The 27,925-nt window shown below is 48.8% G+C and overlaps 2 protein-coding genes across 10 annotated transcripts in view; one reads left to right on the top strand and one right to left on the bottom strand.

The window, feature by feature from the left end:
* Nucleotides 1-1,018: 1,018 nt before the first annotated feature.
* SF3A1 (splicing factor 3a subunit 1) lies at nucleotides 1,019-25,571 on the bottom strand. The gene is made up of 16 exons (XM_017499601.2): nucleotides 25,359-25,571; nucleotides 20,504-20,625; nucleotides 14,095-14,302; nucleotides 12,398-12,655; nucleotides 9,630-9,704; nucleotides 9,028-9,178; nucleotides 8,498-8,691; nucleotides 7,509-7,626; nucleotides 7,014-7,199; nucleotides 5,966-6,087; nucleotides 5,625-5,870; nucleotides 4,832-5,039; nucleotides 4,177-4,331; nucleotides 2,495-2,596; nucleotides 2,306-2,377; nucleotides 1,019-1,542 (listed from the first exon to the last, which is right to left on the bottom strand). The coding sequence occupies exons 1-16, from the start codon at nucleotides 25,419-25,421 to the stop codon at nucleotides 1,441-1,443; spliced, it is 2,382 nt and encodes a 793-aa protein (XP_017355090.1). The 5' UTR covers nucleotides 25,422-25,571; the 3' UTR covers nucleotides 1,019-1,440.
* Nucleotides 25,414-27,925, top strand: part of CCDC157 (coiled-coil domain containing 157) — a 17,426-nt gene continuing 14,914 nt past the window's right edge. For 3 of the 9 annotated variants that reach the window (XM_017499611.2, XM_017499609.2, XM_017499605.2), the window contains exon 1: nucleotides 25,611-25,759. The gene's annotated coding sequence lies outside the window, so the exon portion shown is untranslated. Of the gene's footprint in view, nucleotides 25,552-25,608; nucleotides 25,760-27,925 lie in introns of those variants that run through there. The other 6 variants (XM_017499604.2, XM_017499603.2, XM_037728210.1 and 3 more) reach the window with 5 other exon arrangements.

Raw genomic sequence — 27,925 nt, 5'->3', positions numbered from 1 at the left:
GTGACATCCCATCAGTCAAGTTAAAAATGGGAGGGACCCAACAGTTTTTAATAAAGCCATAAAACTGGTACTGACCTTCGCTGATGGGGAGAGGCAGGAGTAGGGTGTGACTAGAGAGCTGGTCCTGTAACCTTGGGAAATGGTCTCACCCCTCTGAGCCCTGGAGATGACCTGATGGAGCAGCTAAGAGGGCCAAATGGAAGGACCGTAAATAAAAGGCACTGGGAACTCTCAGGGGCTACACACACGTGAGATCTTCCCAATGAAATCAGCCTTAGGTTTAAAACCAGGAAACTGTTAGCAACAGGCTCTCACCTTCCTCCCTCAACACCCACAGCATCGCCTCTCTCCCTGTGATAGCTTGATTCTAAAGATAACAGCCTGCCTTTACTCAGAAACCAGGACTGTGATGTGTTTTGCACACATTCTCTTTTCACTTTCATAGTGTGTGACTATGGGCATGCAACTCATGGTCTCTGTGCCTCAGTTTGCCCAAGTGTTCAACAGGTATACTCGCATGAGGATTACGAGTTAAAATGATAAAATCCTTAAAATAGTAAATTATTTGAATTTTATAAAGTCCTTGGCACATTACCTTAGCACAATTAAGTATTTGTTAAATAAATACATTTTAAAGAAACATCATCATATCCACACACCTGTGAGCCATCTGCCCAGAGCCACAGAGCCAGTCAATGAGGTGAATGGGTGATGCCAGGCTGGCAGGAAACCTCCAGTGTCATCTGCACGTGTCTCCACCACCCACTGACATAGGGACTGTACCATCCATCCTTGGCTGTCGTGGTGCCTGGTGTGCTTCCTGTATTACACTGTTAAATACACGGGGCTAGGCCTTTGGAGGATCCCAATGTTTTAAAAGGGCAATACGAATATGATTCTAATACATAAAAAGTATGATGGCAACAAGAATTTAGTTACAAAACGCAAGAATCCTCAGAGCAGAGAAGTCACATGGCCCTGTGCCTCGAGTCTGGACAGGGCACCAGTCTTATGTAACTGATTTCACAAGAAGGGTCCAAGAGTTTTATTAGACAATCCATGTCAAGGTACAAAATGATTAATGACATTAACAGCCATATTCTATTAGCCAAGTGCCACCTAGCACTATGGAACTATCCTGTAGGACATCCCTGGGCTCTCAAGTTGCTAATGGCTGCTTGAAGAGCTCAATGTCCTCAAATCAAGACCCTAATACAAAGATTCCAGAGAGTGGCTTAGAAAGCCCAGCTACTCTTACCAATGTGGGAAGGGGTCAGGGGAATGAACTCCTGGCAGGACAATTTGAATTCTCAAACTGAGTAAGAGGGAAACAAATATGCAGACAGGGCCCAAGGCCTCAGGTGGGCTCCTGGGCCTGGGGCAGAGAGTGGAAGACAGGAGAGGCAAAATGGCAGGGACTTGACAGCAGGTTCCTCTTATCTACTTCTTCCTCCCGCCTCTCTCTTTGAGGGCCAGGTGGATGATGGCACCATTGGCCATGTTGTAGTAAGCCAGTGAGTTGGAATCTTTGATGAAGATACCCTGGAAAACAGAGAGCATGCCTTAGCGTGGGGCAACCCAGCTTCGAGCATACCGCTGCAACCTTACAACTGTGCACTTGGTCCATTTGTGCTCTGAACTTAGCGAATACGGGAGCTTGTGAGACGGTAGCGTGTTGGGGATTAGAGGCCTCTCATTCCTCTCACTGTCTGCTTTCTTCCTACCAATTATGTACCTCTCCTTTATCAACATTTGACCCAAAAGCTTAACTCCCCCAAAAGTTGGTCCTGACCAACCCCATGGAGCTCTGACTCTGAAATCACAAGACCTTTAGGAATCACTTAGTCCAACAGCCTCAATTTATAGAGATAACTGAGGCCCAGAGCAGGGATTTGTTAAAGTTTAGAGAAGAAGAACATAATCTCTCCATGTGACCTGGCAGGCATCAGGCTGGGCTAGACTCTCACCTCCATGTCAGGCTGCCTGAGGTCATACCAGCAGGGATAGCCCAATCACTGGAACCAGAGTATGCCTAAGTCTTGTCCCTAAATCTCTATCCCCAGTCACTGAGGCAAAGAATCTTACAGATCCCTTATAAGACTGTACTGTGTCCCCACCAGAGCCCTGCACTGTTGGGCACACCTGCCCCAGCACTCCCACCCAGCATCATCACTTCTAGGATGGATTCAGATGGCGACACCCAGATATCACTCCACTCCCCTTTCTGTTTCCATGAGAGATTTAGCTTCTGTGTAAGCAGAGGTGTCAGGATCCAAGGGGCAGGTCTGTGGACAAATTGACTCACCTCATACTGTAGCTTCTGTTTCCCTGCAGGCATGCCTGTGGCTTCATGAATCTTCACCTTAATGACAGAGACCTGTGGAATCAAGCAGAGGTCATTCAACTCCTTGCTAAGGCCAGCTGGAGGAAGCTTTCCCCTCACCTCTTGGTTCTCATGCACCTGATGCCAGTTTGTGGCAGCAACCCATAATACCTGGTCCGTGAGCGGGAGGGTGAAGACCAGAACCTGCCCATTCAGTTTCCATTCCGTCTTATCCTGCATGTTGGGCACCTGGACTTTGATGGACACTGGACCCTATAAAACAGGAGGTGGTCATTATACCCAGGGGGCCCTGAGCCAGTCAGGAACTCTGCTCTGCCATCCTAGGCCTATCCAGACAATGTCATTGGTGAATCTGGGCTGCTAGATTCTGGCCTGATTCACCACTGATACCACTTGTGAGGCTGTAGAAGTCACTCCCCCTTTGCAAGACTAGGTTTCTTTTTTAAAAAAAAAAAAAAACAATCTTTATCTTGTCTCCTGGTGAGTCTGGAGCTAAAGTGAAGAACTTAGGTGAAAATACTCTGCACACCCCAAGGGAAAAGAATATGACCTGCAGGGTCAGAAGACCTGGATTCCCAACTCAGCTTCCCAGGTAACAAGGTCTGTCTGAGCTTCAGTGTCATTAACCATCAGACAGGGGTGATCATGACTGTTTTGAGTATTAAATACAAGTGTCTGTAAACTACTTAGCTCTATCCTGTCCTGCTACTTGAGTTAAGCGTTTTTGTTTTTTTTTTTTTTGAGACAAAGTCTCCCTTGGTTGCCCAGGCTGGAATGCAGTGGCACAATATCGGCTCACTGCAACCTCCGTCCCCCAGGTTTAAGAGCCTCAGCCTCCCGGGTAGCTGGGATTACAGGCACCTGCCACTGTGCCCAGCTAATTATTTATTTTTAGTAGAGTTGGGTTTTCACCATTTTGGCCAGGCTGGTCTTGAACTCCTGACTTTGTGATCCACCTGCCTCGGCCTCCCAAAGTGCTGGAATTACAGGCGTGAGCCACCATGCCCAGCGAGTTAAGTGTTTAATAAATTAGATTATTAAAAACCAAACAAATAGGGTGCGTGTGATGGCTCATGCCTGTAATCCCAACACTTTGGGAAGCCAAAGTGGCAGATCATTTATGGCTAGGAGATCGAGACAAGCCAGGCCAAAATGGCGAAACACCGTCTCTATGAAAATACTAAAAATACAAAAATTAGCTGGGTGTGGTGGTGCACACCTGTAATCCCAGCTACTCAGGACGCTGCAGCACAAGAATCACTTGAACCAGGGAGGCAGAGGTTGTTAAAACAAAACAAACAAAACACACCACCATAATAAATAATTTGGTCAAATACACTGGGGGAGCAGAGGCTGGGGCTGTTTCTGCCTCCTTACTGCAGCCTGACAGCCTCCCTAGAGATTGGCAGTGACAAGGTCCCCACATCCCCTTATTCCAGGAGCCCAGCAGAATCACCTCCTAAGGGCTCGAGCCGGGGAGGAAGGCCGTATTAAACTTTAAAACACCACACAGAATTTCCTCCAGGTGCCTAGGGTCTCTCCCACAAGTGAGTTGTTCTCCCTGCTGGCCTCTGTAAGTCCACACCAGGAGGACCACTACAGTCACCACCTCTGCCACCACCACCATTCTCATCACCACTAATGCTCTCTGCTCCTCCAATTGTTGGCCCCACATTCACTGTGTGCTCAGAAGCCCTTAGATGCCTCCAATGGCTGACCTAGGCCCCAGAAGCAAGACTGGGAGTGGAACACGGTCAGTTTGGGAAGCGTATGACAGGGGTGGGACTGAACTCTCCAGCTAGAAACTTCAGCAGCATTCTGGGATCACATACCTTGTTTCTGCGAAGGAACTCCTCCTCTGGCATGAGGCTGTCCTCTGTCTTCAGTTTTTTGGAGGTGGGTTCATCTTCCATGGGAGGTGGGGGATGAACAGGGGGCATTGGGGCTGGAGCTGGGACAGGTGCCACAGGTGGGGCAGGCACAAAGGCTGCAAAGATAAGAATAAGAGGGCTGAAGGGGCCCAGGACTCAGGGCTGGTGAGAAGCTGAGAGGGGAGGGTGCAAAGGTTTCCTCTAGTCAGAGGTGTGAAGTGCTGTGTTCCCTGCTGAGTCTGGCAGCTAGCAGGTTCCCCGGGGGAACCTGGGACTCTGCCCGGATTGGACAACAGAGGTGTGCAGGAGGGCAGGACTGATGGAAGGAGCTAGTGCCAGGCAACAATAAGCATTTCTAAGGTCTCTGAGCCTGTTGGGGACCTGACCCCTGAATGCACAGGCACCAGCTACACCATTTCAGCCTCCCATTTCTACCAGGAACTGTGGCTCCCAGCTCTAGGGTTTTGGATCTTTCACATGGGAAGCCAGGGCTCTCCTCTGAGCTGGACTCCCTGCTGGAACAGCTGGCACTAGGCATCAGCCACTGCTCTGCTGACAGTACTTGGCCTGTGGTCCCCAACCCAATGGCCTGGAAAGTGACACAAGAGATACTGACCTGTTGGCACAATCATGGGGGGTGGGCGGGGGGCCATGATAGGAGGGGCTGAGGGAGGCATGGGCACCACGTTGATTCTGGGTGCATGGATGATGGGTGGCATGGGAGCAATCACTGAGCCTGGAGGCAGCCGGACCACAGATGCCATTGGGGGCCGGGGCATGACGGGTACCGCGGACACAACTGTAGTACGAACTGGAGGTGGCATCTGTGCAGGAAAGAGACCCACAAGTTAAAGGAAGCCAAAGTTGGACTCCGGGTGCACACACAGTTGGTAACTGGCCACCTGTAGCTCTGAGGATGAAGGTTAGACAGCTCCATCCTGGCCCCTTGGGGTTGAGAAACTGTGGCCTTACACTCAGCATCCAATAGGAACTAAGCTGCTGAAAGCCCCAGGGTGACACTCTCTCTCTGCTTGGGACTTTCATGGGTCAAACTCAACCAGCCGCTGTGGCAAACACTGAGAGAGCTACTTCAGAGGCTGAGACCTCGACTAAGCCTCCTGGAGATAGGCCAGCAGTCCTTAAAGACCCAATAAGCCCCACAGCCCTAATCCGACGCAAACTGGTTTCTTACATTTGCCACTCACCTCCCTCCCTGTTCCTATCCTCCTCCTCCACAAACAGATCAAGCTAGAGGTGCCCACTTGCACTTAAAGGCTTTTTTCTCTTTCAAACTGACCCACCCAAAACTCAGGTCCCACTATAAGACAGTTCCCTTCTCAGCCAACAGTGTCCAACCTCAAGAACCAAGCTCTAAAAAGCCAGTTGCTGCAGGGTAGATGTTGGCTTACTGTGGGTGGTCGGGGCACTGAAGTGATGGGTGGGGCCGAGCTGGGGATGTTGGTGGCTGAAGATGGAGGCGGTGGCTGTTGAGGGATTTCATTGGGCTTGCTGGGGCCAATCTTCTCTTTGGTGTCATCTTCTGGCACCAGGCCTTTGGCCTTGTGAATGGCCTCAATCTGCTCCTGAAGGGTGATGTTGGCCTGGGCAGCCTGCTGGGTCCGGGCCATGCTGCCTGAGTGACCATCCCAGGTTACCTGCAAGTGAAAGCAAAGCCACAATGCTCCTGGAACTAAGCCCAAGTGTGGAAGATGGATGGCAGAGAAAGCACTAGGATCCACTTTAGCCGCACCTTTTCCTCTGGCTTCTGGATCTCCTCCTCACCGATCTTCTTACCAATAGCTGTTTCCTCTACACCGAAGATGTCAGTACGTCGCTCAGCCAACTGCTTCAAGCTGCTCTCAATATCCAGACCTGTACAGTCACAAAAGAAAGGCAGAAGACAGAAAGGGAAACTAAACCAGGTGTCCTGACAAGAGAGTAGCTTTCCTGGTGTGCAGGGTGGAGGCTGGTTCCATGGGATGAGGGTGACCTGGGGCCCCAACACAGCACTCTTCTCTGGGCTTGGGGAAAGCTACCCTATAGGTACTAAGCCAATAAACCCAGTGCTTGTGCAACTCCTCTGACTTATAAAAGGATGGTAGGCTGGGCACAGTGGCTCACGCCTATAATCCCAACACTTTCGGAGGCGAAGGCGGGAGGAACACCCTAGCCAACATGATGAAATCCTGTCTCTACTGAAAATACAATAATTAGCCAGGTGTGGTGGAGCATGCCTGTAATCCCAGCTACTCGGGAGGCTGAGGTAGAACAACTTGAACCTGGGAGGAAGAGGGTGCAGTAGCCAAGATGGCGCCACTGCACTCCAGCCTGGGCGACAGAGTGAATCTCCATCTCAAATAAATAAATATATACATAAATAAACAAATAAAATGAAGAGGCTGGTGAGAGGGCAACTGTGTGCAAAGGGCCACATGGTGTAAGTGGCAGAATCAAAACTAGAAGCCCCGTCTCCCACCTCTGACACAGTTCCTGCCCCATTCCAAGCAGCTCAGGGTACTCCAACCATCAGTGCTCTCAATAGTCACAGGAAGCCCCCTCAGCTAAAGCCTGAGCTTGCTCTGGGATGTCAACAGGCACATGTCACCTCCTTCATGTCTGCCTTTGGGGAATTTCTCTGGGGAGTCCTGCTGGAAAGTGGGGAGTTCTCTCGCAATATCATAGGCTGCATCTCTCCTCAAAAGCTTTTGTTGACTTCAACTGTTGCTTTCATGTTTGCTCAGAAACAGCTGACTGTAATTTGGAGATTACCATGGCCTCTCCTGGAACCCCCACCTCACCTGGTGCGTACACCTCATCATCACTCTGCTTCTCACGGATGGAGCGATCCCGCTGCTCCAGCCAGCGAGGGTCAAGAAGTCCAATGCGCATGTGTTCCTGCATTTTGCTGGCAGGGATCTTCTCCCCAGTAATGGGGGACACAAGATACTCATCTGGAGCAGGGGCTGGAGGCAAGGGCTTGGAGGCTAAAAGGAAACATGTTTCAGTAAGAACACTGGTGGGCGGCCACCTGGGTTAAGTGGGTGGTATTTCATTCATGCATCATTCATCGAGGCATCCATTCAGTGTCCCTCTTATGCCTGGCACTGTGAAAGGCACTAGGGCACCAGAGATGACTGGGCCCTGTTCCTCACCATGAAACCTCTAACAGATGGGCTGGCAATGCTTTTACAATAAGCTGCACCTCAAGCCCTCCTAGAAAGACAGGTGTGAGGAACACACGTGGGCACACAGGACCTTCCTGGTCAGCCTGAGGGTGGGGAAGCAGACCCTACCTTTGGGATCATAGTCCTTTCGGACAATGACTTGGTCTGGAGTTGGGGGCAGAGGTGGAGGCATGGGTGTCTCTGGGGGTGGGGGTACTTTCTGCCCTTCTTCTTCATCATCTGAACCCTGAAAAGCAAAGCAATAGCAGGACTCAGAGGGGGGTTGAGGCCACCTCCCTATAGCTGAGCTTGGCAGCTCTCTGGGTGGCAAGAAGCCTTGGCCTCTGCCAGCCAGCATCCGTGTGCTAAGCCTCCCAGGGCAGCTGAGGCCAGCCGGCAGCAGGCCAAGCTGCTTCCTCACAGCATGAATGGGAGTGCTGGGGCCATGGTCCTAGCACTCCTCCCAGGCATTTCCAGCAGCTGGCACCAGGCAGTCCCAAGAGGCCAAGGGCACTTAACATGCTGTGGGGGCCAGTGGGGTGGGGGGGCGAGGCAGCAATCAATGGTAGCTGCTCACACAGCAATGCTGGGAGGGAGAGAAAAAGTCAATTCCCACAGACACAGGGGCCCTTTCTTCTCGAGCTATGCACAAATTCTTTCCGAGTGGGGGAGAATGGTCTGGTTCTGGAGACTCCATGCCCGCTTGGAGGGCCTGGGCTTGAAGGGGGTAGGGATGCCTGAAAGGAAGTGTGGTCTACAATTACAAGAGCTCTGGGAGCTTGGAGCCCAGCTGAGAGATGAAAACAGAATAGGGTCATGCAGAGAGTTCCCTAGCTGAGGGCTGGCATGAGGCAGTGAGAGCAGAGTGTCCGGGCCAGGAAGGCAGCCACAGAACAGGTCGGCACAGCTTTTAGATCCTTGCCTATGAATGAATCTTTGTTGCCGGAGCTGGAAAGAGGCTCTGCGCTGCCTGGGCTTGGGCAGCTGTACAGCCTTGTTCAGGCCCCACGCCTCCTTTCAAGGCTCACAACAGAGCTGGATCTGACTAGTGGAGAGCACTTCTATCTCCAGGGGCTTCAGGGAAAAAGGTCAACCCACAGGCCCACCCAGCAGCTTACCTCATCCATGTCTTGCACTTGGGTGTCCTGATCCAGCTGAGAAGGAGGCTCCTCCGTCTTTTCCTGTTTCTCATCCTCCTCATCAGACTCGACCTCCATCTCAACTTCCTCACTCTCCCCAAACTTCTCATATCGCTCCTGAATGAGGATTCGGGCCCCTAGCTCCTCTGGTGTGGTGGGGGGCGGGAAATTCCCTAGAAGGAGCCAGAGGCAAAGGCATTCCTTATCAAACACCCATCTATTTACCCTGTCTGAGCTCTCCAAGGTCTGGGGCTATGTCTGTTTTCTCTCCAGCTATCTCCAGACGCCCATCTAGGGTCTGGCAAGTACATACTGAATCTATCTTGGGCAAAGTGGTAGAACTGAAGTTTTTTGGGAGCAGAGAGGAAATAGATACTGATAAAGTATCTGAGAGATTCTGAGAGATTCTCTGAGAGATTCTGCTGCTCTCTGGGAACACTTGCGCAAGGTATCCCGGGAAGTCTCAGAATTCCTGGCTCCCCATCTGGAGTCACTCGTCACAGACCCACCTTGCTCATTGGGTTGGAAGTCCACTGTTTCCACCACCACAAAATCATGCCAGTCGATCTGAGCATAGGCCACCCGTTCCTTCTCCTTCTCCTCTTCTTCCTTCTTCCTCTCACGTTCCTGGAATTTGGCCCATTCTACTCGGTAACACACCTGCAGGGATGGGAAAAGAGATTGGTGCTAAGCTGAAGCAGGGTCTGCTCCTGATGAGGGTACCACCTCCAGGGCTTTCATCAAAGCCAGTGCCTCCTTCAAAACAGAATGGAACTACGGTTCCAAACTATGGTATTTGTACCTGGTTCCACCCATACCCAGAGTCTGGAAAGAATGGAAATTCTACCCTGTGACTGGCTTGGGAGTTGGCCTTCTGCCTTCTAGCTAGAGTAAGAAAGGAGACATATTGAGGCTGAGAGCAAAGCAGAAAGTTGTGGTATGTTGGGAAGCATCTGGACTCCAGGTTTCTTTGGACTTTGTAGCCAGCAAGGCCTTTTTCCCACCATTCCCGTGACTGGAACATAACAAGGTACTGCTGCAGAGACCGTTTTTGAACATAAAACAGAACCTACCATCAGTAACTAGTTGCAAGAAATCCAATTCAGTTTACCTGATCCAAAACTTCTCGGGGATTCTCAGCCTCTTTCTTGAGCTTTGTAAATAAGCCTTTGGGTGGAATCAAGATCTGAAATACAGAAGAGTTAAAGCAATTGTCAGTGCTTTATAAGGCAGGACAAAGGGGCAACCATCCTGGGCCTGTGCTAAAGCATAGGAGATGAGAAGCATGGGATTCTGTGTCCCAATTCCAGTTCCACTTGGCTGTGGGACTTTGGGCAAGTTACTTAACCTCAGTAACTTATTTCCTTCTCCAAGATAGTGGCACCACCAAAGTTGGCACCATGAACTTGAAAAGGCTACTTTAAGGATTAGCAGGAAAGCACGCAAAACACTAGCAGGTTACCTAGAACACGGCCAGTATGAGATGGCTGCTTTCATGAGACTGATCTGCTCTTATCCCTTTGAAAATACTACACAGGTATCCCGACTATCCTATTCAGAACCATAGCCTACCTGCCCCACCTCTCTCTATTTCTGCCCCTGCTTTCTTTCTCTCCATAGTATGTAGCACCATCTGACAGACACTAACATTGCACTTGACTTCTCACTAGACTAGACACTCCACGAAGACAGGGATTTCTCTCTTTTGTTTACGATTACATCTCTAGCACCCTGAATAATGTCTGACGATGTATATTTACTGAGAGAACAAATGCGGCCTTTGTTCTAAACCGCCCCAACGGCTTCTACTGCCACTGGCAAAGTGGCTCAGCCCTATTCCAAGCCTCCTTGTACCTCTACCCCAAGAATCTATCTGCTTAGAGTCTTCCATGGCTAGAAACAGACACTAGTACTCAAGTTAGAGTGGTAAATGCCAACACCCAAGTTCTGAAGAAGAAAAAAAACAGGAATGTAACAGAATAAATAATAATGTGGGACCTTTAACACTGGAAGCAGTCCACTGGGAGAAATTAATCCAGTGCTCACTTAAAATTGATATTGTATATTTATAGTAACCCTTTGGCCTTGGACCTTCAATGATTGTTATTTTAGCTACCATACTAGCTTCTGGATTTGGTCATTTTCTAAACACACACATTTTTACAATTTTTTTCTAATTATATACTTAGAGTGAGTAAGGTTAGGAAATCCTCTCAAGTCAGATCTTTGAGGTGTTGTTTCTGGATATCAAGAACAGATGTACAGACCATCCCACTGAAAAGGGAAAGCAACCACTACAATGTACGTAGCAAGAAAAATATGCCACAGGCAAAGCTATACCAGTGCACTTTGCAATAAATTAATATTCTATTTTTTTTTTTTTTTTTTTTTTTTTGAGACGGAGTTTCACTCTTTTTGCCCAGGCTTGAGTGCAATGGTGTGATCTCGGCTTACCACAACCTCCCCTCCTGGGTGGTTCAAGCCATTCTCCTGCCTCAGCCTCCCGAGTACATGGGATTACAGGCATGTGGCACCATGCCTGGCTAATTTTATATTTTTAGTAAAGACAGGATTTCTCCATGTTGGTCAGGCTGGTCTCGAACTCCTGACCTCAGGTGATCCGCCCACCTTGGCCTCCCAAAGAGCTGGGATTACAGGTGAGAGCTATCACACCCAGTCTATATTCTGATTATTTTAAATGCCAGAACTGAATTGTCCAGATTCTTTTTCTTTTTTTTTTTTTTTTTTGAGATAGAGTTTTGCTCTTGTTGCCCAGGCTGGAGTGCAATGGTGTGATCTCAGCTCACTGCAACCTCTACCTCTCGGGTTCAAGAGATTCTCCAGCCTCAGACTCCTAAGTAGCTGGCATTACAGGCATGAGCAACCATGCCCAGCTAATTTTGTATTTTTAGTAGAGACAGGGTTTCACCATGTTGGCCAGGCTGGTCTTGAACTCCCAACCTCAGGTGATCTGCCTGCCTCAGCTTCCCAAAGTGCTGAGATTACAGGCATGAGCCACCGTGCCCGGCCTTGTCCAGAGTCTTGATTGCAGCTCTGTCTCACATGGTAATTGAGCTCTTAGGGTCTGGAGTAAAAATGCCAAGAGCTCAAACCCCAGCCTTGTCACCTCCTAGCTATGCGACCCTGGCCATGTTAACTTCTCTGGGCCTCAGTTTTCTCCTCTGTAAAGTGAACGTAACAATAGTGACTACCTTATAGGCTACTGGAGATTAAATGAGAAGAAGCTGCATACATAATTTCTTAGTGACATTAGTTATATAGACGTATATCACATCAAAGCGTCTCTCAATGCCTATTTAAGAGCTATTTCCAATGTAAGGTACTTTATAAGCTGAAGAACCAAAGTTTTAGGGTCAAATGTGGTTTAAATCTCAGCATAGCTATTTACTAGCTGACAGACCTTGAGTGTGTGACTTCACCTTTCTGAGCCTGTTTCTGCTTTTGAAAGCTGGGGGAAAAAAACCACTTACCTATGGCTTCTTGTGAGGACTAAATTAGGTAAAATGAGGCAACTGTTAAAGGCTTGCTTCTTCTTAGGACCTTATTAGGCAACTGAAAATGGAAATGTACTTACAAGCAGCAAGCACCACTGGGCCTTGTCACACAGCAGGCAATCGCCTAATGGTAGTTAGCAACCATGTGTTTCCCTTCCCTTTGGAAACAAGCAGTCTGTGTTGCACTTACAGAAATAACTGAACAGAAATCAGGATTTTACATCCAACTGGGATTCATAATGTTTGCTCAGAGGCCCCATGGAGAAACGATGTCCTTGTAGACAGTGAGTGGACACAGTGCTTCCAAGGGTAAGATGCCTTCCTTCCCTGGGCGCAGGACCCCAGCCCCACCCTGCCCAGGCACCTTGGTGTACTGCTCCACTAGCTTCGTGAAGTAGTTGAAGAGGCTGTGCTGCGGGCGGAGAAAGTCAAACTGGTAGTTACGCTGCTCTTTCTGCATCAGCTGGGTCAGAAACTGGCGCCCGTTCCTAGCCACAAACTGAGCTGTCAGCTTCACCACATCCAGGTCGAAGGCTGAGATGGAGGGGGGATCAGCAATGAACTCAAACTCAGGAGGAGGCTCTTTGGGCACGATGGTCTCTTGGATTACCTGGGCTTGGACCTAAGATGCAAAAGGAGTATGAGGCGAGAGGCACAGGGGTGGACAGGCTCTAGAGGAGGGGAGCGGGCATGGGCACGCACCCCTCAGCAGGACGGCTGTGAACCTCTAGAATTCTGTTGATTATGTATGCACCACTAGCACTTGGTGTGAGAGAATTCTAAATCACAAGAGCACTGAGTTCCCAGTCAACTATGGCCTCAACTCCATGAATGGCTCCAGTGAGAACCACGCCCCTCTGCATCTCTGCTGCACCTGCCTTGAAATAGAGAGGCAAAACTGGATGACAGAAGATCCAACAAAAATATAGCTTATTAAATCCCATCCAAGGCTGGGTGCGGTGGCTCACGCCTGTAATCCCAGTACTTTGGGAGGCTGGGGCGGGCGAATCACCTGAAGTCAGGAGTTCGAGACCAGCCTGGCCAACATGGTGAAACCCCATCTTTACTAAATATACAAAAATTAGCTGGGCGTGGTAGCAGGCACCTATAATCCCAGCTACTCAGGAGGCTGAGGCAGTTGAATTGCTTGAACCCGGGAGGCAGAGGTTGCAGTGAGCCAAGATCATGCCATTGCACTCCGGCCTAGGGTACAACAGCAAGGCTTTGTCTCACACACACACAAAAAAAATCCCACCCAAGAGGGATAGAAGTACAGTAAGGCCTGCATGTGTGCAGAGGACCCCACTGTACAAAATGTTTCCATGACCTCCGCATGAAGCATGATGCAGAACAGGTACCGTGAATCCTCTTTATGGATGAGGAAACCTAGGTAGCCTGAGGCCTTGGAGTAGTACCTTGCAATGCAAGGTCTTAGAACCTGACTTCAGCCTCTATATCCCACTGCAAAAGGAGGGGCTGTCTTTTCCACCACGGTTAAGGAGTGCAGAAAAATGAAGGGAACTGCCCAGGTCTGGACAGGAGGAACGTGTCAGCCTCTCTCTTCATTCATAACCCTAACAGTCCCTAGTGCTGGGCCTCAGCACAGGGAGGGTGGTATTAGGGGAGGCCAGATGGAGGGATCCTGGGAAGAAGAGACAGAAGGGAAGGGATAGCACAGGCCACACTGCATCCTTCAGCACAACCAGGTAGGAAGTCCTTCACACATCATGGCACTGCCCTCACACCCTGAGCAAGGCCTGGAATAAATCCCACTTCCCCCAACTCTCAGATTTGTTTTACAGCCTCTGTGAAGAGTCAATGAGACAAGACTCCTGAAGTAAAGCGCAGAGCTTGACAAGCAGTGCTTGGGAAACACCGACTATCATCAGTACTTTGCTGTCTGGGCCTCAGCCTGCCTCTCTGAGATGGGGATGACGGCCTCACTTCTCTCCCTGGGTGGTTGTGAGGTTTGGATAGCAGAGTTATTTGTGTACCCCCTCCCTATCCCTGCTTCCCTCTCAGCCCTGCATAAGTGAGGCGGGGTGGGGCTGGGCTCCAAACCTTCTGGGGCAGCTGCTGCTGGGTGGCCTGCTGCTGCTGCTGCATGACCTTTGGGATGGCAGCTGACGGCTCCTGAGCCTTCCCCTCCTTGAACTCGCTGACCTTGTGGCGGTAGTAGGCATGGTAAGGGTCATTGGGGTTCAGAAAGTTGAACTTGGGGTTGTTGATCTCGTTCTGTCGGATCCTAGCTTCAAATTCAGGCCCGTTTCTGGAGGGAGAAAAAAACAGGAAGAATTCACACCACACCCCTTGTGCCGGCTGAGATCCAGAACACCGCCCATTTGAACACCCTTCTTGCCACCACCCACTGCTCAAACCAGCCCAGCCTCCAGACACAGCAGACATCCTCCTCCAGCCTCCTGGCATTAGCGATCAGTGCCATCTGTCTCATTCAGCCTGAACCAGGCCACTTCTGCCACAGGGTCTCCCTGAACTCAGTCATTCCTTAGCTCCTCTTCCAGTTCTGCCATTTCCAAAACCATTTAGGCTATTGCTCATTTCTTTTAATAAAGTTTATTTACTTAGAAAAATCTATTTAAAATGGAGGGTACATATTACTACTTAAAATTAAAAAAAAAAATCAGTACGCCTTTACCCACAAAAGGTAGTCAAAAGTGAATACAATGCAAATAAAGTAATATTGTCAAAGTTTGGCTTGAAGTTTGCTGAGACTAGTTCTTAGTTCAAAGGGGTAGCAAGCACTGGAGAGCACCAAACCTAGGCTTTGTCCTTTGAGTAACGAGAAAGACTGAAAGACAAGAAAATTTAGATGATTTGAGCCCGGGCAACAAGGCAAGATCCTATCTCTACAAAAGAAAATAACATAAAAAATAAATTAGCTGGGCATGGGCGGTATGCCTGTATTCCCAGCTACTCAGGAGGCTGAGGTGGGAGGATCCCTTGTGCCCAGGAGTCTGAGGCTGCAGTGAGCAAGAACTGTGTCACTGTACTCCAGCCTGGGCAGCAAAGTGAGACTCTGTCTTTAAGAAACAAAAACAAAAAACTAGATTATTTGGTTTAATGCCTTGTCCAAGTACTGCCTAAAATCACCCAGTAATACTGGTAAGGCCCACACAGGAAACATGCACAGCAAGGACCCAGGCTCGCACAGCTGTATAAGGCACCTTCAGATGACAGGGGTGTGGTAAGATCAGCAGGGAGGCCTCCCACCACTGTCTGCATCTGGAATGGTCCCCTGGATATCCCCCATGTTCCCAGCAAGCCTTCAAAACCACAGGATAATGAAAAAATATCCCTGTAATGATGTTTAGGGAACGCTGATTTTTAAAAAGTCCCAATGGTAATCCTTCAAAGTGCCACGCTTACATACAACACCTGTGTCAGTCAGAAAATACACAAATCTTAAAGACACAGGATAGGAACACGTTCAAGTTTCAGGTTCACTACTGACTCACTCTTACCCGGAGCAAGTTACCAACTACTCATTGCTTCTATTTCCCCATGTGTAAAAAGTAGCTAACAACAGTTTCCCTTTCTACCTTGAAATATTATTGAGGAGATGCCAAAGTCTTTTGTTTTGTTTTGCTTTAGAGACACGGTTTCACTGTGTCACCCAAGCTGAAGTGTGTTGGCACAATCTCAGCTCACTGTAACCTCTACCCCCTGGGCTCGAGGGATCCTCCCACCTCAGCCTCCTGAGTAGCTAGGACTACAGGCATGCACCACCATGCCTGGCTAATTTTTTTTATACTTTTGTAGAGATGGGGTTTCGCCACATTGCCCAGGCGGGTGCCAAACTCCTGAGCTCAAGTGATATGCATGCCTTGGCCTTCCAAAGTGATAGATAACAGGCGTGAGCCACTGAACCTGGCCCTCAAAATTTTCTCAAATCATACAGTAGCCAGCAAATGCAAGGGGTCAGGACGGGTTGTTCCATAAACATTTTAGATGATTTGAGTGTGAGATGTCTGTGGGGCTTTCCACTGCTCCTCTGGCCAGAACCTTGTACTCAGAGCTGCCCCAAACACATCAAGACATGGCCCTGGCGTCTGGTGCCAGCTGGCTGGCTCTACTCGCTTCAGCCTTTCACATCCCTGCCCTGTGAGTTTAAGAGGGGGTGGTGAAGCCTGGCACGGTGGCGCACACCTGCAGTCCCAGCTACTCAGAAGGCTGAGGCAGGAGGATCACTTCAGTCCAGAAGATCATATCTAAGCCTGGACAACAAAACAAAACTCTATCTCTAAAAAAAATTTTTTTCTTAATTTAAGAGAGACACAGGAGACATGGTGCAGGCAGTGCTGTGCCCCAGATCAGGCACCACAGCAATGTGTGCCACACTAGTGACCAACACCCAGACTGGCTCCTCAGCAAGACCTGGTCATACCCTGCAGGGTGACTAATACCCTGAGGTCTCAATTTGACAGTGCATTAGTCCAACTGGAACCTCATGCTTTGGGAAAAAAAATTATCCCCCTTCCTTGAATAATGCAAACCACAAATAAGAATGAAGGTGAAAGCATGCTTAAATCCTGCTAAACTAGACCTCTATGCCCAGCAAATGCCTTGGACAGACAAAGGGCTCCTAGAAAAAGGGGCCCTGGTCATCTCCTGTATCGCTGCCTAAGCCATAACTTTACCCCATCTGGGAACAATGTGAAAGATGAAACAATGAGAAGGTTCATTCCAAGCTATTCTGTTGCTTTAAATTATCTTAACGTTAATTTTAGAATCATACTCTCTACCACAAGGAATAGATTTCAACAGAAAAAGACATGATTCTGACTCAACCCAGCTGGTGGGGCTTTTTTAAGGGTAATTTCCACTTTAGTTTCTGGACAGGAACATGCAGGAAATGATAAGCCTAACCTAGTGAAAAAACTCCTTTTAGAAAACGGCTCAGTTGTGGATTTCTACTGCATGCTCCATAGATATATGTGAACTCAGGAGAAGTGAAGCACAGATTTCTGCATGCCTGCTTTAACTCAATACTAGTCTGTCTCTTCGTTGCAACATAAATGATAAGGTTACAGATTTTATTTATTATTATTTTTGAGATGGAGTCTTGCTCTGTTGCTCAGGCTATAATGCAGTTTTATGATCTCAGCTCACTGCAACCTCTGCCTCCTGGGTTCAAGTGATTCTCCTGCCTCAGCCTCTTGAGTAGTTGGGATTACAGGCATGCACCACCACGCCTAGTTAATTTTTGTATTTTTAGTAGAGATAGGGTTTCACTATGTTGGCCAGGCTGATCTCAAACTCCTGACTTCAGGTGATCTGCCTGCCTCGGTCTCCCAGAGTGCTGGAAAATCTGTGAGCCACACCCAATCACCATAGCTAAAAACCAATCTAGGATGTGCATGGTTTTGGTATTCTTTTGTTTTGTTTTGAGATAGGGTCTTGCTCTGTTGCCCAGGCTGGAGTACACCGGCATGATCCTAACCTTGACCCCTCAGGCTCAAGTGATTCTCCTGAGCAGCTAGAACTACAGATATGCACCACCATGCCCGGCTAACTTTTTTAATTTTTTGTAGAGAAGGGGGTCTCACTATGTTGCCTAGGCTGGTCTCCAAGGCCTGGGTTCAAGTGATCCTCCCACCCTAGGCTCCCAAATTGCTAGGATTACAGGTGTGAGCCACTGTACCTGGCTGGTCACAGTGATTGATTGATTGATTGATTCTTTCTTTTTTTTAACCTGGTTCCCAGCCCTGCTCCTGCCTCACATATACTGATTGATTGATTGATTTTTTCTTTCTTTTTTTTTTTTTAAGATGAGGTTTCAACCATGATAACCAGGCTGGTCTTGAACTCCTGACCTCAGGTGATCCACTCACCTTGGCCTCCCAAAGTGCTAGGATTATAGGTGTGAGCCACCACGCCCGACACATGTATTTATTTTTAAGGGAACTTGGATGCACTCTTATTTCTTCAGCAGCCGAAAATGGCACAAAATTAGAAAGCTACTTGGCAAAATGTTTACGAAATCTTTTAAGGATGCTCTTTCAGCCAATAATGAGCCACACAGAATTTTCTTCTAAGGAAACAATCTAAAAGGGAAAGAAAATATTCAGAGATTTCCCCACAGCTTCATTTGCCAAAATGAAATGTTGGGAACAAGCCAGGTGCAGTGGTCATGCCTGTAATCACAGCAATTTGGGTGGCCAAGACATGAGGATCACTTGAGGCCAGGAGTTAAAGACCAACCTGAGCAACACAGAATGACCCTATCTTTATAAAAAATAAAAAAATAAATTAGCTGAGTGTGGTGGCAGGAACACAGAGTGGAATGTAAAAGTATCTCTGCTAGTATTACAAGGATCTAAAAAAGGATGTCAAGGACAGAAGGAAACAGAAAAAAGTGAAAACAGCTGGCAGAAACTATTTTGGTAATGAGAATATGGTGATTCTTAACCCAACACCTCTTTTCTGTATATTCTGCTCTTAAAATATCAGGGGAGGCCGGGTGCGGTGGCTCAAGCCTGTAATCCCAGCACTTTGGGAGGCCGAGGCGGGTGGATCATGAGGTCAAGAGATCGAGACCATCCTGGTCAACATGGTGAAACCCCGTCTCTACTAAAACTACAAAAAATTAGCTGGGCATGGTGATGCGTGCCTGTAATCCCAGCTACTCGGGAGGCTGAGGCAGGAGAATTTGCCTGAACCCAGGAAACGGAGGTTGCGGTGAGCCGAGATTGCGCCATTGCACTCCAGCCTGGGTAACAAGAGCGAGACTCCGTCTCAAAAAAAAAAAAAAAATCAGGGGAAAAGGGGAAGCATGAACATTGCTAAGAGCCATTAAACATTTATCTCAAACACACACTTACCGTTTAAATCTGACATGACCCTATCACCATCACCATCATAATGTTCAATCAAGTACAGAGCAGCTTTCAACCTAATACCCAGATTAATCAAAGCCCCTGAAATGTAATGAGATGAATCTGCAGATCTGACACAATGAAAGTCTAAGCAAAGTAGGCTGGGTGCAGTGGTTCATGCCTGTAATCCCAGCATTCTGGGAGGCCAAGGCAGGCAGATCACAAGGTCAAGAGATTGAGACCATCTGGGCCAACATGGTAAAACCCCATCTCTACTAAAAATACAAAAATTAGCCAGGTGTGGTGGCGCGTGCCTGTAATCTCAGCTACTTGGGAGGCTGAGGCAGGAGAATCGCTTGAACCTGGGAGGCGGAGATTGCAGTGAGCCAAGATCACGCCACTGCACTCCAGCCTGGTGACAGAGTGAGACGCCATCTCAAAAAAGGCAAGAAGGTCTAACCAAAGTAATCTTTATTGATCTTTATGTTTAATTTCATAGATTGGGAAAGGAAGGAATACCGTTAAATGATTACACTGACTGAGGCACTGCCTCAGGGGAGTGACATGGGTCCCTGGAGAGCACACGCTCTGACTGAGCCTGCTTCCACACACAAAGGAGCTGTCCAGAAACCCAGATTGATTGCGAAATCTCATTTTTACTTGTTTTGGTTTTTTTGAGACAGGGTTTCACTGTCGCCCAGGCTGGAGTGCATGGCTCACTACAGACTCAACTTTTTGGGCTCAACTGATCCTCTTGCCTCGGCATTCTGAGTAGCTAGGACCAGAGGCCCATGCCACCACAGCCAAACAACTTATTCTTTGTAGACAGAGTCTCGCTATGTTGCCCAGGCTGGTCTTAAACTCCTGGGGCTCAAGTGATCTTCCCACCTTGACCTCCCAAAGTGCTAAGACTCAGCGAAGAGCCACAGCACCTGGCGTCCTCATTTTAAAATAGTGGCAACAAATTTGAATTTTGAAAAAATTACTGTGAGGACAAGCAAAACATCTGTAGGCTGGACATGACCTGAGGGCTGCCAAAGGAACACCTTAAATACCCTAGAAGATGTATTGACCTTTGGAGTCAAGGGGCCATCAAAAAAATTCCATTTAAGGATGTGAGTGTAAGTACAGTGGAAAGAGACGGGAGGAACTCGGAGCAATTCCCATTCCATCTGAGAAGACAGCTAGCACTGGCATACGGTCCCATGACTTTGCTTCTGTCTCACAGCAAACAACTCTGAGATGGCATTTTGTTCCATTTTGCAGATAGGTCATTTAAGGCTCTTGGAATGTGGTCTTTGCACACACTCCCCTTTTGATCTTCCTCAGGCCAGCAGCTCAGGCACAGACACACACCATCTGTGACGAAGTAGCTCTCCAGGCATTTCCTCAGGCCTGTTTTGGAAGCAGAGGCTCCTGGTGACCGTGGGGTTAGTGTGACTCTCCCTTTGGCCATCGCTGTGCTGTGTCAGGGACACCAATCCTGCCTACTGCCCAACCCACTGCCATGTTGTGGTTTTTTTATTAACTAAAAGGCCCAAGCCAATGCCCCTTTAAAAACCCTTGTGCTGATTCAGTGCTGAAACCTCTTCATGCTGAAACCCACCTCTGACCCACCCATGTAGCTCCGTTACCTGGCCACAAAGCTGGCAGTCTTGTCAACAATATTTCTGACCTCTGGAGGAGGGTAAATAATCCCCACAACTGGTTTAGAAGGTGCAGAATCCTCCTTTGAAGATGCTTCTTCTTCTATGGGCTGTGAAAACAGGAAAAGAAAGAAGGTTTTCAAGTCCCTGGTTCGGCACAGGTTCTCCACTGTGAAACTCCTCTAGGACATCATTCAGGGTAGACTTTCACTCAGACTTCCCTCTGGTTAGGACCTTCTGCTTCAGAAAAGCAGTTAAGTTCACTGCACCTGCCAAGGATGCTCCTGGGGACCCGGGAAAAGAGTAGTTTCCCTGGCTCTTCTCCAGCTGGATTGTCTCAGTGAGACCAGGAATCTGCATTTTTACCTAATGCCCAGGTGATTCAGATGCAGGGACTCCGACTACATACTGAGAAACCAATGCAGAATCCAGGCCTTGTCTGTAACCCTGCACCCAGCGCTGGGCTTGGCATGGAATTTTTTTTTTTTTTTTTTTTTTTTGAGACGGAGTTTCGCTCTTGTTACCCAGGCTGGAGTGCAATGGCGCAATCTCGGCTCACCGCAACCTCCGCCTCCTGGGTTCAGGCAATTCTCCTGCCTCAGCCTCCTGAGTAGCTGGGATTACAGGCACGCACCACCATGCCCAGCTAAAGTTTTGTATTTTTAGTAGAGACGGGGTTTCACCATGTTGACCAGGATGGTCTCGATCTCTTGACCTCGTGATCCACCCGCCTCGGCCTCCCAAAGTGCTGGGATTACAGGCTTGAGCCACTGCGCCCGGCCTGGCATGGAATTTTTAATGATTGTTTGCTGAATAAAGAAATGGAAAATTATTTGCTGACAGCTTCTTCTGCCCTGAATGCCCTCTCTCTCTGCCTCTGTTCCACATCTTAACCACCATTCAACGCTCAAGTGTTTTGTGAACCTCCACTGAAATGCTCAGCATTAACTATCCCAGAAGTTTCAATATTTTCTCCAGCAGCTTCTTCCCCTTAGTAAACAAAGGGTCAAGTCTCTTATCTTAGAAAAATGAGGTTTCTCCTCTACCTTCAGGTTCCTTTCTGCCACTACCTTCTCCCACCCCTTCCTTTGGCAGCTAAACATCCTGAGTTCTCTTCAGTCTTGCTAGTCTCACTTCCTCACCTGCCATTTGGTCCCCATTCATTTTAAGTGCTCTCAGCAAAGTCAAAAACAACTGCTCACAGCCATCCACCGCCATTATTTGGGCACGAACGGTGAGCACTCCTTCACAAAACTCTCAACTCCCTGGCCCCGTTCTTCCCTTCTTCCTGTCTTGCTCATTATTCCATTCAAGTTTCCTTCCTGGCCCCCGTTTCACCTCCTGCTCTATAAAGTTGGTGATTCCTACTCCCCGACCCCGCCCAGTTCTGTTCTTGGTTTTCAGTTTTCAGTGTCCTCCACTTCCCCTACTGCCTCTAGGCTAAACAATCTGGCCCGATTCAATGTCCCAGAACACTCCTGTGTACCAAACAGCTTTGGGTCCAGCTGACTCCTGGGCACTTTCGTCTCTAACCTCTTTCCTCAGGGGTAGCTACCCAGTCATCCACGATAGAAAGTTGGGGTTCCTCTCTCTTCCTCAGCTTCCACACTCAATGATAGTAACATTTATCAAGCTGGGCACAATAGCTTGCACCTATAATCCCACTGACTCAGGAGGCTGAGGTAGGAGGATTGCTTGAGCCCAGGAATTTGAGGTAGCAGTAAGCTATGACCGCACCGTTACATTCCAGTCTAGGCAATGGAACAACACCCCGTGTCTTAATAAAACAATTTTGGCCGGGTGTGGTGGCTCATGCCTGTAATCCCAGCACTTTGGGAAGCCAAGGCAGGCGGATCACGAGGTCAGGAGTTCAAGATCAGCCTGGCCAACATGGTGAAACCCCATCTCTACTAAAAATGCAAAAATTAGCTGGGTGTGGTGGCGGGCACCTATAGTCCCAGCTACTCAGGAGGGTGGGGTAGGAGAATCGCTTGAACCTGGGAGGTGGAGGTTGCAGTGAGCCAAAATTATGCCACTGTACTCCACCCTGGGTGACAGAGCAAGACTCCATCTCGAAATAAAAATAAAACAATTTTTTATCAAGCACAGAGTAGATCCCTGGTATTTTTCCCAAGTACTTTAAATGTATTAACTCTTTTTTTTTTTTTTTTTTTTTAAGGGGTGGGGTCTCTTTTTTTTTCCTTTTTTTTTTTAAATTTTTGGCCTCACTTTTTTTTCCTACCTCAACCTCCCAAAGTGTTAGGATTATAACCATAAGCCACCATGCCCAGCTAATTCTTTTGTAGTTTTAGTAGAGACGGGGTTTCACCATGTTGACCAGGATGGTCTCGATCTCTTGACCTCATGATCCACCCGCCTCGGCCTCCCAAAGTGCTGGGATTACAGGCGTGAGCCACCGCACCCGGCCAACTCTTATAGACCTTATAAGAAGCCTATGAGATTAAGTATTATTTTTTATTTTTGAGGCAGTCTTGCTGTCACCCAGGCTGGAGTGGAGTGCCATGATCTTGGCTCACTGCAGCTTCCACTTCCCGGGTTCAAGCAATTCTCACCCGAATAGCTGGGATTACAAACGTGCACCACCAAACATGGCTAATTTTTTATTTTTAGTAGAGACAGACTTTTGCCATGTTGGCCAAGCTGGTCTCAAACTCCTGAACTCAAGTGATCTGCCTGCCTTAGCCTTCTGAAGTGCTGGAATTACAGGTGTGAGCCACCGGACCGGGCCAAGTACTCTTAATATCTTCCCATTACAGATGACAGAACTGAGAGACGGCGAGTTTATTCCAACTGGCAGAACCAGGATTCTAACATAACACTCTTGCTGGAGAACCTGCCCACCACCCTCTGCCCCAATCTAGGCCAGGCCTTCAGCCTCTTTTGAACAGTGTGACTGACCTCCGTCTTCCTAGTGATTCTCCACGTCTGCCTACCTGAATTTCTGAAACACAAATGTCACTATCTGGCTTAAAACCCTCCCTTTCCTGATCATGGATGAATTTTCTGACTAGGAAAAAAAAAAAAAACCCTCTCTTTTCTTCCCATTGTCTACAAAGAAAAGTTCAAATCCTAAGTAAGAATTGCATCTCCTGCCACCATTCTCCTAAGTCTACCCTTCAACACTTCTTCATTTACTCTTGACTAGACACATCATTTGATTCTTACCTCAGTATCTGTGTGCATATTATCTAGCCATTACCTTATTTTTCCCCAATGCCAGGAAAAATTCCAGGGACACACAAGCACTTAAATATCTGTGGAAAAGGCATGGCTTCTTCAGTCATGTCCCCCCCTTATTCTGAACCCAATGCGGTGATCAGCATGTGCTCGATAAATATGTGCTGGATGAATAAAGGATGCTATTTCCCTTCCCTAGTCACCTACCTGACTAACTCCTACTCCTTTTTTTTTTTTTTTTCTCTTTTTCTTTTTTTTTTTCTTTTTTGTTTTTTTTTTTTTTTTTTTGAGAAGGAGAAGCCTCACTCTGTCACCCATGCTGGAGTGCAGTGATGCAATCTCAGCTCACTGCAACCTCTGCCTCCCAGGCTCAAGCAAGTCTCCTGTCCCAGCCTCCCGAGTAGCTGGGACTACAGGTTCGCGCCACCATGCCGGGTTAATTTTTGTATTTTTAGTAGACATGGGTTTTCACTTTATCGATCAGGCTGGTCTTGAACTTCTGACCTCGTGATCCACCCCCCTTGACCTCCCAAGGCCACGGCGCCTGTCCTATTCCTTTTTCTAAAAGAAGGAATTTCTCTCTCACTCCTGTGAGTTTCCCCTACCTTAATATCCCTTCTACCCCAGCAAGCAATGCTGATTAGATTTGTACCTGAAACTTCTATCACTGAGCATATCACACCATACTACAATAGTTTATGCACATTTGAGATTGGAGAGCTTTATTACGGGCGGGCTGTCACTGTATCATTGATGGTCATCGGGGGGGACAATAAACATTTGGTGAGCATTCTCACATGTCTGCCTTCCTTTAGCCTGTGAGCTCCCTAGACAGGATTGTGCCCCATTCATTCTGGTAAACGTGGGAGCCTACTATAGTGTCTGGCTTGGGAGAGACATCGAAACAGATTCTGAGAATTAACATCCAAAGATACCACGCAGGCTGAGAAATTAGGCATTAGTGGGCAAAGGCTGGGGCCAGTGGCCCCAACTGCCACAGAAGATCAGAGGATCTTCTCAGAGGATCAAATGATCACTGCCTCTTACACTTTAATCAATCACCTTAGGATTTTGTTCAAACGTAGATTCCTATTTAAAAGGTCTAGGGGCCGGGCGCGGTGGCTCACGCCTGTAATCCCAGCACTTTAGGAGGCCGAGACGGGCGGATCACGAGGTCAAGAGATCAAGACCATTCTGGCCAACATAGTGAAACCTCGTCTCTACTAAAAAATAAAAAATTAGCTGGGCGTGGTGGCGCGCGTCTGTAGTCCCAGCTACTTGGGAGGCTGAGGTTGCAGTGAACGGAGGTCGCGCCACTGCACTCCAGCCTGGCGCCTGGCGACAAAACGAGACTCTGTCTCAAAAAAAAAAAAAAAAAAAGGTCTAGGGCGGAGACTCCGCTTTTCTAAGAAGCTCCATGCTCGTGCCGATGCTGCGGATCCGCGGACCACTTTGGAGAACCCTGTTCAGGGCGGTTCCTTTCGCTACCAGAACGACACCGTAGCGTGGGAAGCGCGCAAAACGCGCAGCCTCCTGGGACTTGCAGTCCCTCCAAGCCGTTCATAGCTGCCGCTTATTCCTACGCGAGTGAGGAGCACCCAGGCCCACGCTCGGGCTGCAGGCTGAGGTGCTGGGGGAGAAGTACCTGTTTAGGCTCGGTGGCCACCGGCGGCGGCGGAGGCACCGCCTGCACGGGTCCGGCCGGCATGACTGCGACGCTCAGGGCTGCCAGTCCGCCTCGGTGTCGGTGAGGGGTGCCGCCTCAAGGCAGCCTCCCCGCTCAGACAGTACGACGAGCTCGCAAGATGGCGGCGACCGAGCGAGTTGTGACCGCGAAGGTGAGACTGACGCACTTCCGGGACCTCCCCCTCTCCGTGGCGCGCTTCCCATCCCTCCCCGCGGGCACCGCAGCTTTCGACGCCGTTGCCAAGGCAACGGCCTGGGCCAGGCTAGGGCTTTCCGGGGATCACAGGTGCCGCAGGCGCGCTGGATACAATTTCGGTAGCCGACCAGACACAGAGGCTAAAGCTGTGAAGCTGAAGGCAGGTGAGATGTTCTGCATCACCCGCCGGACCCCCGCTGCACTCACCTCGCGGCTCTTTTACTCCACAGGCCAGTGGCTCGCTCCCTTCGACCCCGCCTCCCAAGAGCCCAGCTCACTCCCATTGGCCTTATTTAGGAGAGCCCGGGTCCCCTCAGGCTCGCCGCCTCAGAGCCCCACTTCCTTACTCCCATAGTCCCCTCTTTCATTTCACATCCTCCAAGCCCCTCTTCCGAATCCTACCTCCTTAATTCCCATTTCCCGTGGGTCTGCCTTTTCTTGCTTTCACCCTCTGCCTTTCGTGGTCCCGCCCTCCAGCCCCCCTGGGGCCTCCCTCTCAAATCAAGGCTGCTGCTTTCTTTTACTTTTTTTCTGAGACGGGGTCTGGCTCTGTCGTCCAGGCTGGAGTGCACTGGCTCAATCTCGGCTCACTGCAACCTCTGCCTTCCGAGTTCAAGCTGTTGTTCTGCCTCAGCCTCCCAAGTAGCCAGGACTACAGGCACCGACCACACCCAGCTAGTTTTTTTGTATTTTTAGTAGAGACGGGGTTTCACCATGTTGGTCAGGCTGGTATCGAACTCCTGACCTCAAATGATCCGCCCGCCTTGGCCTCCCAAAGTGCTGGGATTACAGGCGTGAGCCGCCACCGCAGGGCTGCTGCTTTAGGCTTCACCCCTCACTCTTAACAGGTAAGGCCCTGCAAGCTACCCTCACTCCCTAGAGGCCTACCTGGCACCCTGCCGGCTTCTCACCCTTTCCTGAGATTCCCCTCTCTCCTTCCTCCCCTCCCCAACTTCAGAAAGTGGGGACCTGGCTCTGAACCTGTGCCTGGACTTCAGTTTCCTCACCTGTGAAATGAGGGAGTGATAGGAAAGGTTGCTCTTTCAAGCCTTCTCCTTCCCCCACACACCATAGCTGTATGTCACTGTTTTTTTTTTTTTTTTTTTTGAGATGGAGTCTTGCTCTGTTGCCCAGGCTGGAGTGCAGTGGCACAATCACTGCTCACTGCAACCTCCACTTCCCAAGTTCAAGTGATTCTCCTGTCTCAGCCTCCCAGGTAGCTGAGATTACAGGCGCTCACCACCACACCCAGCTAATTTGTGTATTTTTAGTAGAGACAGGGTTTCACCATATTGGCCAGGCTGGTCTTGAACTCCTGACCTTGTGGTCCACCCACCTTGGCCTCGAAAAGTGCTGGGATTACAGGTGTGAACCACTGTGCCCGGCCTCAATGTTGTTATTAATGTAGAATAATGATAGCTAGGATGTACTGGTCACTTACTATGAGCCAATACACTTCATGTAGTACATTTATTCTTTATAGCAATATATTTACAAATGAGGATAGTGAAGTTTGAAGTTGGTAGAGTGGGAATGCAAGTTCAAGCCAGGCTTCTTACTCTACTAGTGCAGTTACTCTTTTGTCCTCACTCAGTCCCTTCAGTGTCCCCGGGGATCCAGGCAATTAACAGTGTCATGCTTGAGACTGACATTTGCCACATAGCTGGTTTTAGAGTTTTCCGTGTTTTCATGATGGTGACTTTGAATCTCAGCAGGCCCCCTGGCTGGGAAGTAGACATAATCTTTCAGTAGGGGTAGGGTACTAGTTCTGAGAGAGAGAAGGTGCTTGAATGTTGAACGGAGGTGTAGGAAAGGCTCCTCCTCTCTTCTCTGGGAGTCAAAAGTCCACCTTGAGCCCCAGGAAACTGAGGAGAGGCAGAGTTAGCTGCTGCAGCTTCGTACGGGCTCAATTACTGCTGTCACCTGTGTGGTCACGGCAACAGTGCAGTACTTGAGTCTTCCACTCAAGACCCAGGAATTACAGAGATTGCTCATGTCTTCACGTGACACGCACATAAGTACTTCTTTTTTTTTATGAGACGGAGGTTCGCTCTTGTTGCCCAGGCTGGAGTGCAATGGTGCGATCTTGGCTCACTGCAACCTCTGCCTCCCCGGTTCAAGCGATTCTCTTGCTTCAGCCTCCCTAGTAGCTGGGATTACAGGCATGTGCCACCATGCCCAGCTAATTTTTTCTTTTGTATTTTTAGTACAGACGGGATTTTGCGATGTTGGTCAGGCTGGTCTTGAACTCCCAACCTCAGGTGATCCACTCACTTTGGTCTCCCAAAGTGCTGGGATAACTGGCATGAGCCACCGCACCCAGCACGTAA

Source organism: Cebus imitator, unplaced genomic scaffold, assembly GCF_001604975.1.
Source record: "Cebus imitator isolate Cc_AM_T3 unplaced genomic scaffold, Cebus_imitator-1.0 Scaffold258, whole genome shotgun sequence".
Lineage (NCBI taxonomy): Eukaryota > Metazoa > Chordata > Mammalia > Primates > Cebidae > Cebus > Cebus imitator.
Note: the sequence above shows the minus strand (reverse complement) of the source record. Positions and strands in the feature narration are given on the sequence as shown.

Excerpts from the sequence above, each read along its gene's own strand:
- SF3A1 (XM_017499601.2), bottom strand. The coding sequence starts at position 25,421 with ATGCCGGCCGGACCCGTGCAGGCGGTGCCTCCGCCGCCGCCGGTGGCC. Across the intron at positions 7,627-8,497 it reads AAGTGCAAGACATGGATGAG|GGTTCAGATGATGAAGAAGA; the intron begins GTAAGCTGCTGG and ends TTTGCTTTTCAG. Across the intron at positions 4,332-4,831 it reads CCCCATGATTGTGCCAACAG|CCTTTGTGCCTGCCCCACCT; the intron begins GTCAGTATCTCT and ends TTATCTTTGCAG.